This window comes from Oryx dammah, unplaced genomic scaffold, assembly GCF_014754425.2.
Source record: "Oryx dammah isolate SB20612 unplaced genomic scaffold, SCBI_Odam_1.1 HiC_scaffold_21, whole genome shotgun sequence".
Classification (NCBI taxonomy): domain Eukaryota; kingdom Metazoa; phylum Chordata; class Mammalia; order Artiodactyla; family Bovidae; genus Oryx; species Oryx dammah.
In genome coordinates, this window is record NW_024070205.1 from 4,183,877 (window position 1) to 4,193,181 (window position 9,305).

The 9,305-nt window shown below is 44.6% G+C and overlaps 1 protein-coding gene across 1 annotated transcript in view; it reads left to right on the forward strand.

Moving 5' to 3' along the window:
- The first annotated feature begins 1,212 nt into the window (after nucleotides 1-1,212).
- The window catches only part of DENND1B (DENN domain containing 1B), a 269,985-nt gene continuing 261,892 nt past the window's right edge, over nucleotides 1,213-9,305 (forward strand). The window contains exon 1 of the mRNA XM_040263718.1: nucleotides 1,213-1,357. Coding sequence (XP_040119652.1) covers nucleotides 1,302-1,357 — 56 coding nt within the window. The 5' untranslated portion in view covers nucleotides 1,213-1,301. The remainder of the gene's footprint in view (nucleotides 1,358-9,305) is intronic.

Below are 9,305 nucleotides of genomic sequence, written 5' to 3' on the forward strand. Positions count from 1 at the left end.
TGTGTTGTGTCTTAGTTGTGGCCTGTGGGATCTTTGTCGCATCACTCAGGATCTTTCATTGTGCCTTTCAGGCTTCGTCGTCCTGAGGCATGTGGGATCTTAGTTCCTTGACCAGGGATCGGCTGATTCTTAACCACTGGACCATTAGGGAAGTCCCTTGGTAGTTTTCTTAAGTAACCATGGTGAGGTTAAGTGACCACAGTATAGTTACCCTTCACGGCGCACAGACTAATGCCCTAGTTTCCTTGTCCGCAGTTCAACACAGAGGGAGTGAAGGGAGGTCCAAGAGGTCTTTGTGCAGAGACAGACAGAGCAGTTAGCCTCCACGGATGCAGGGGCTGAAGATATGGGGCTGCGTCATGGTCCTGAGCCTTCCTGCATTCCTGCCCAGCTCAGCCATCCTGATTGGCAAGCTCCAGAGTGCTGGAAAAGGTTGATGAAATTGTGCACAGTGAATGAGGAAAGGCGGGCAAGACTGAGTCCTCTCTACAAAGTACGCAAATCCCCACCAAACTAGGAAGACCTTGATCGGTTTCATGGAGCTTCCATCCATGGCTCCTTCCTTCCCAGGGAAGATTACAAGCCGAGACACTGGCCTATGTCTCAGATCTGTGACATCAGAAAAATCAGCAGAGAGATAAGATGATGACCAGGAGACATCTCAGTCCATGTTGATTTGTATCTTCTCATTGGCACCAGTAAGGCAGTGGAAAATAGTCAAACATTCAGGAGTTTAGAATCCCCGTGTACCACTTTAAGGACCTTCTGCTGCACCTTTTCAGCTGTATTTGACTGAGTTCTGTTTGCTGGTATTCTTTTTCTCCCTAGAGTCGCTCAGAGCTAACTGCATGTCACGTTTGCCTCGTCACTGTGTTTTAGCAAAGTAGAACTTGCCATACAGGAACCTGTTGGAATCATTTCTTTGTTTGCATCCGGATGACGGCTGCTTCTAAGGATTACTGACCGCGTTGCACTGGTAACATCGCATTAGCCGCTCTTCTGCTTCCTTCCAGTAAATTCCACTGTCATTGTTCATCGGGTGTGATCACTCAGCCTCTGCAGAGTATCAGGTGGGTGTGAGCAGAGCCTCCGACAATGCAGATGTCTATTTCTGTGGAGTGTCTGGTGGGCGGGATTAGCAGTCTTTCCCACGCACTGCACAGGGTTACACAAACACCGCTCTGCTTCTTGCAAGCCAGAGTCACCAGGAAAGCTTGTCTTCTCTGGTTCCCATTGGTCGCTGATAACTCTGCTCCGAATATTCTTTTTTCTTAACTGCAAGGACTGTTTAAAATCTTCCAATGTCTAGCGAATTGAAGAACAAAGGTAAACGTGAACTAGCTGAAGGTGGTCAGAGGTAAGAGAATGTGACTTTCTAATTTTGGGCAAAGCACTGGAATGGGGTGGTGGGGGGAAGAGAATCTCTTTGCTGTATTATTTTTGAGAATTTCACTAAAAGTCTTTTTCACTACAAGTTTAATAGCAGAAGAAAGAAATATCCTTTCCCGTTTGAATTGTATAAACATTTGGATATGTTCAGATTTGGTAGTAAAGATGTTAAGAATGATCTGATCCCTTTGTCTCCAAACTGGAAGACAACTTTCGAAGCTGGCTTTCAAATTAATATAGAATGCTAACTTTATAGGCCCAGAGATGTGAAAACAACTCAAGGTAAGAATATGTTCAGGAGAGATATTGCTCCCAAATCTCATCTACTTTCTCTCTATTTTAAAAGTAGTTCATATATCATTCTGAAAGAGATTTTTACCTTTAGATTCAAATTCATGATATTGGTGTTAAGTATAAAAGGAATAACACGCTTAAAGAATATTCTTTTTAACAATTCTTTCTCAGTTGGTATTAAAAGGCAGGTCTACTAAAATGTTTTCAAGATAGTTTTCTAAAGACTTCAAGAAATTTGACTTGTTATATACTTTATATAAAGGATTTTTCTTCCAAAATAAATGAAGGTGGTTGTACTATTAATAAAGTTTTACCAGGAAGAATATTAGGAGGCAATGCAGCATGCGATCTTAGGGAATGCCTCACTTGGATCTCATGTACTCATGAGAGGGTTGTGTCTAAAAGTTCATTTCTAAGTTAACTGTTTGGAACTGAAAACCTTGAAATAAAATGAAGCTCATGGCCCATTTGAGTCTAGCTAAGTTGTTTTAAACTCAAAGTAATTTTAAGGTATTATTAAGAAATACAGTTCTAGAGTTGACAATACTGTTCCCCTTTCCACACTCCACAGGGGACAGAGCGGTCAGGGCAGGTACCCCTGCTATCAGTGTCTCTTCATTTATGTCTAAGGCCTATTTCTGCATGGATACATTGTGTAAATGGATGGGGGTTAGGAGGCCAGGGATTACCTTTATGGTTATCATAGTATTGGGTTGGTCGAGAAGGTTGTTTGGTTTTCCCATAAGATCTTATGGAAAAACTCAAATGAGATTTTTGGCCAACCCAATATAATGGAAACAGTGACAGATTTTATTTTTTTCGGCTACAAAGTCACTGCAGATGGTGACTGCAGCCATGAAATTAAAAGATGCTTGATCCTTGGAAGAAAAGTTATGACCAACCTAGACAGCATATTAAAAAGCAGAGACATTACTTTGCCAACAAGGATCCATCTAGTCAAAGCTATGGTTTTTCCAGTAGTCATGTATGGATGTGAGAGTTGGACTATAAAGAAAGCTGAGCACTGAAGAGTTGATGCTTTTGAACTGTGGTATTGGAGAAGACTCCTGAGAGTCACTTGGATAGCAAGGAAATCCAACCAGCCCATCCTAAGGGAAATCAGACCTGAATATTCATTAGAAGGACTGATGTTGAAGCTGAAATTCCAATACTTTGGCCACCTGATGCGAAGAGTTGACTCATTTGAAAAGACCCTGATGCTGGGAACGATTGAAGGCGGGAAGAGAAGGGGACAACAGAGGATGAGATGGTTGGATGGCATCACTGACTAAATGGACATGAGTTTGAGTAAGCTCCAGGAGTTGGAGATGGACAGGGAGGCCTGGCGTGCTGCAGTTCCATGGGGTCTTAAAGAGTCAGACACGACTGAGCGACTGAACTGAACTGAATACATTTTGAAGCAGGACACTAGTCTCACTAAATGCCCTGAACTTTGATTTTTCCATAACATTAATATGTAAGGGTGTATAAGTTAGGTGCTATTTGGGTATGACTTGAGGAAGGTAGACGTTATTGTTATTGTTCAGTCACTTAGGCGTGTTTGACTCTTCTGTGACCCCATGGACTGTAGCCCCTCAGGCTCTTCTGTCCATGAAATTCTCCAGGCAAGAATACTGGAGTGGGTTGCCATCCCTTCTCTAGGGGATCTTCCCATCCCAGGGACTGAACCCAGATCTCCTGCATTGGTAGGAAGATTCTTTACCACTGAGATACCTGGGAAGCCTAGACATTAGGATGAGGTGGTTGGATGGCATCACCAATTCAATGGACATGAGTTTGAGGAAGCTCCAGGAGTTGGAGATGGACAGGGAAGCCTGGTGTGCTGCAGTCCATGGGGTCACAGAGTCGGACACGAGTGAGCGACTGAAGAACTGAACTGAACAGAACCTGGCACTCCGAAGGGATTCAAGGAACACTGAGTGTCTCAAACTCTGGAGCAGAGTTAATCCTCCTGGAGTATTCATAACCAAAAGCCAGATCCCACAAGGGTGGTCTGAAAAGTTTCAACATCTACCAGCAATAAATGAACACCCTCTCCAGAGAACTCAACTTCCTTCCAGCTTTCACAAAATTTCCATGTCTAAAGCTCCAAGGAACAAAAGGAAGCCACCAAATGTAGAAGCAAAGAAGGGACCATAAGTAAGAGGCAGAAGGAAAAAGTCAGATAGTAGAATCATACCCCCAAATGCTTCAGAGATTGGAATGATCAGAAATAGAATTTAAAATGTTAAATATAATAAAAAGCAGAGACATTACTTTGTCAACAAAGGTTTGTCTAGTCAAGCTATGGTTTCTCCAGTGGTCATGTATGGATGTGAGTTGAACTATAAAGAAAGCTGAGTGCTGAAGAATTGATGCTTTTGAACTGTGGTGTTGGAGAAGACTCTTGAGAGTCCCTTGGACTGCAAGGTGATCCAACCAGTCCATCCTAAAGATCAGTCCTGGGTGTTCATTGGAAGGACTGCTGTTGAAGCTGAAACTCCAATACTTTGACCACCTGATGTGAAAAGCTGATTTATTTGAAAAGACCCTGATGCTGGGAAAAGATTGAGGGCAGGAGGGTAAGGGGATGACAGAGGATGAGATGGCTGGATGGCATCACCGACTTGACGGCCATTAGTGTGGGTGAACTCTAGGAGTTGGTTTTGGACAGGGAGGCCACATACTATGTGGCATGGCTAAAAAAAAATAATAATAATAAAAAAGGAGCGAAATAAGTGGTAACCCTCCAGAATACTGGAGTGGTTAGCCTTTCCCTTCTCCAGGGGATCTTCCCAACACAGGTATCTCCAGGTCTCCTGCATTGCAGGCAGACTCTTTACCAGCTGAGCCACAAGGGAAGCCCCACATACTAGGTGGCACAGCTAAAAAAATAATTTAAAAAAAAGGAGCAAAATAAGTGGTAAACTTCTGGGTAAATTTAAACAAACATCGACAGTATAAAACAACATCAGTAATGTATTGTAGTTTTGGAGGGTATGTCAAAGGTCCGTGTGTTGTTTGAGAGAAGGTTGATATATTGATAAATTCTGGATTTAATCACATAAATTTGCCTGTTAAAATTTCTAGGTTAGTCACTAAGTAAATAGGAACAGACTATGTAACTTCCAAGCTAGAACAAGGGAGAAGTGAAAGCACAAAAGAAAAACTAATTCTAAAGAAGGCAAAGATGAGAGAAAGAAAACATAGACCCAGAGAAGACGAATGCCAAGTACTCCATGGTGGAGATGAACTCAGGTATGTCAGCAGTTATAAAACACACAGTGGCCTAAACACTCAATCTAAGAGTGATTATCGGACTAGATTGAAAGCCAAAATTCACACTAGTTAGATCCATCTGCACGTAATGACTTAGAAAGTTTTGATGTAATAGGATGAAGGAGATATATTGATACTAATAGTAGGCAAAAGAAAGTTATGACCAACCTAGACAGCATATTAAAAAGCAGAGGCATTACTTTGCCAACAAAGGTCCCTCTAGTCAAGGCTATGGTTTTCCCAGTATTCATGTATGGATGTGAGATTTGGCCTATAAAGAAAGCTGAGCCCCAAAGAAATGATGCTTTTGAACTGTGGTGTTGGAGAAGACTCTTGAGAGTCCCTTGGACTGCAAGGAGATCCAACCAGTCCATCCTAAAGGAGATCAGTCCTGGTTGTTCATTGGAAGGACTGCTGTTGAAGCTGAAACTCCAATACTTTGGCCACTTGATGCGAAGAGCTGACTCATTTGAAAAGACCCTGATGCTGGGAAAGATTGAGGGCAGGAAGGGAAGAGGGTGACAGAGGATGAGCTGGTTGGATGGCATCACCGACTCAATGGATATGAGTTTGGGTAAACTCTGGGAGTTGGTGATGGACAGGGAGGCCTGGCGTGCTGCGGTTCATGGGGTTGCAGGGAGTTGGACACGACTGAGCTATTGAACTGAACTGATCTCATCAGGAGCAAGCTGTTTAGACACTAAGGCAAAAGCATTGCTAGAGTTTCAGAAAGTTACAACACAATGTCAGTTTACTAGGCAGAAATAACAATTATAAAGTGGCTTGCGTATTATAACACAGCCCCAAACTATATAAAGCAAAAACTGAAAGAACTTTAAGTTGAGATAGACGAATCCATCATCAATTAGGAGATTTTAAGTCATCTCTTTTATTAATTGAATTGTATCAAGCAGATGAAAATCTAGTAATAGAAAATGTCAAAAGCACAAACATAATATTTGATCAAGGACATATCTTTTATTTTTATTTATTTATATTTTGGTTGCACCCTGTGGTTTGTGGGATCTTAGTTCCTTGACCAGGGAATGAACCTGCGCCCTTGGCAGTGAAAGTGCAGAGCCCTAACTAGTGGACCACCAGAGAATTTCCCAAGGATGTATTTCTAGAATACCTTACCCAAGAGCTGAAGAATATATATTCTTTACAAACACACACAATTAAAATAAGCTCAAAACATTTTAATATTATTAGCTTATAGACTAAGTCCTTTGACCACAGATAGACTATGTACTTTGACTCCTGTTGCTACAGTTGCTCAGTTGTGTCTGACTATTTGAGACCCCATGCACTGCAGCACGCCAGGCCTCCTTGTCCTTCACCATCTCCCAGAGCTTGCTCAAACTCATGTCCATTGAGTCAGTGATACTATCTAAACATCTCATCCTCTGTGGCCCTCTTCTGCCCTCAATCTTTCCCAGCATCAGGGTTTTTTCCAATGAGTCAGTTCTTCTCAACAGATGGCCAAAGTATTGGAGCTTCAGCTTCAGCATCAGTCCTTTCAATGAATATTCAGGGTTGGTTTCCTTTAGGATTGACTGGTTGGATCTCCTTGCTGTCCTAGGGACTCTCAAGAATCTTCTCCAGCACCACGGTTCGAAAGCATCAATTCTTCAGCACTCAGCCTTGTTTTTTTATGGTCTAACTCTCACATCCACACATGACTACTGGAAAAACCATAGCTTTGAATATTCAGACCTTTGTAGGTAAAGCAGATGTCTCTGCTTTTTAATACACTGGTCTAGGTTTGTCAAAGCTCTTCTTCCAAGGAGCAGGTGTCTTTTAATTTCGAGGCTGCAGTCATCATCTGCATTGATTTTGGAGCCCAAGAAAATGAAATCTGACACCATTTCCACATTTTCCCCATCTATTTGCCATGAAATGATAGGACCAGATGCCAGGATCTTAGTTTTTTGAATATTGAGTTTTAAGCCAGCTTTTTCACTCTTCTCTTTCACCTCATCAAGAGGCTCTTTTAGTTTCTTTTCACTTTCTACCATTAAAGTGGTATCTGCATATCTGAGGTTATTTCTCCCATAGTAGAAATATTTCTCTGTGTAGTCCTGAGAGAGAAATATGCACACATTAGTTGTTAAGTAGGAAATAATACTGCTGAAATATGATATTAGGAAGATCTAACAGCACTTTGAAGGCTTGCCCTTTGTAGAGTTCTCTACCAGTTGTGTCAAAAGTTCTAAAACTGCTAAATCTTACCGCTGGTTTCAATAAAACCTCTCTAACATAACTGTATACAAAATCTTTTTTCAGTAATTTTAAACAAACATACAAATTGTGTCCATCTGTGTTTCTAACCCTTTTACCTGAGTAGTATCAGGATATATAAACTTCATCATGGTCAGCCTAAAAGCTGGTTTAAAAAAGATTTGTTTTCTGTGTACATATGTATACTTAAATTTAAAACAATATGCAGGGGTATGATTGTTACTTGTGTGCACTTGGGCTAAGTCGCTTCTCTGTGTGACCCCATGGCCAGGCTCCTCTGTCCAGGGTATCTCCAGGCAAGAATCCTGGAGTGGGTTGCCCTGCCCTCCCCCAGAGGATCTTCCCCACCCAGCAATGACTGTCAGTTAAATCCCAACAAATGGTTGGGGAAAACAATTGTATTAGTAGTACTTCACCACAAATTGAAAACTCCTGTAGGCACCTCAGGTAGGGTTCCTTTCTTTGGAGAAGAATTAATTATAATGAAAGGAGAAGTCTGCTTGGCGCAGAAGTGGTTTTTGAATTTATGGATGTGTTTTCAAGGCTTTGGACTATAGTAACTTCTTATGTAGAAAAGAGTCTTATTTGGGAAAAAAAAGATGATGTGGTATATTTCGTCTCATTGTGAAACTGAAATCCACAGAATGATTTCTCAAAAGATCACACAATTAGTAGCACTTTTATTAAACTTGAACATCATATTGTTCATGTGATACACAAGTAATAATTCCCATTTTACAAATGTAGGAACTGAGAAACTGAAGTGTCTCACCCCAAGTCAAGCTATGACAACACATTTGCCAAAACATAATCTTTCTGTTTCCCCGTTATGTCCTGTGCTCATTTTAGATGCCATGCATCTCGTCGGTTTCTTTGTTCACCAAGTACAGTCATCTTGGGCCAGAATGTTTGAGGGCTGGTATACTTGAGTTTAATTTTAGGTTCTTGATTCTAAATTCTTTCATTCCCAAGCCTCCTTGTCTGAGTTGTATGTCTCATGACTCACTCTATTCATACCACATCTGGTTTCTTCTCATCCTCTTTCCTTTTGCATGAAGCAGCTCCAAAGCAACCTCTGTTGGGATGAAAAACACCGAGGATGTGTCAGGGGTGGTAGCGGACGGGAGACGCCTTCTCCGGAAGGTCTCTGTGTAACCGCCCAGCCCTGGACCACCTTCGCACGTCCATCCTAAGTAAGGCTGTTTCTACCTCTCTTCTCGGTAGATGCTACACAGGAGGCCACACAAGAGGGAGAGAGGCGGTACAGGGTAGCCCTGGTCTTGGCCATCACCATGGGCTGGCTTGGCCCGCTTCTTCATCCGTGAGATGCTGGTGAAAGCGCCTGTCACATGGAGTGACCACAAGGGCTGGGACGGTGTATACACGTACAAGCTGCTCCCGCGCTCCCCAGGGCTCTGCGCGCCGCAGCTCTTAGTTCAGGCCCCTCTGCCCTCGGGCTGCACCCAAGGCCTGCCTCTCCGTGGATGGGTCCCTCAGTGAGTCCTTGGCCACATGGCGGCTGAGATGGGGGGAGGTCTGTGTCCCCGACGACGTGCAAGGCCAGCGGAGCAGTGCTATTTGGCTGCCGGGCTGGGCTCCTGAGCAGGTGCACCTCTGAACCTTGCCGATTCAGGAGGGGGCGGCTCTGGATCCCCTAGGAGGTACCCAGGCCCAGTGGCAGGGAGGCCAGGGGCCGAGCGCGGCGCCTGGAGATCGGGATGTGCAGCCTGAAAGCCATGCGGCGCCCCCCACCCCAAGGGTTAACGGTTGCTCGGACGCGGGGCGGCGCGCACCGCGGGGTGCAGGTGCCGGGTCGAGTAGTCGGCTTTCCGGGGCGGGGCGGGCCTGAGCACCCCCACCGCCGGGGGCACGGCCCCGAAGCGCAATCCCCCAGCCCCCCTGAGCCTGGGCCGGCTCCGGGGGCGCGCGCGGCGCGCACCGCGGGGGCCGGGGGCCCTGTCGGGTACTTGGCTTTCCGCACCCCGAGCCCAGGCCGGCTCCGGGGCGCACGCGGCCGCCCGGCGCCCAGGCCGCCCGAGCAGCTGGCGGTCGGGTGCACCGCGCGCCCTCGGGCAGGCCCGCTCGCGCCCGCGCGGCCCAGG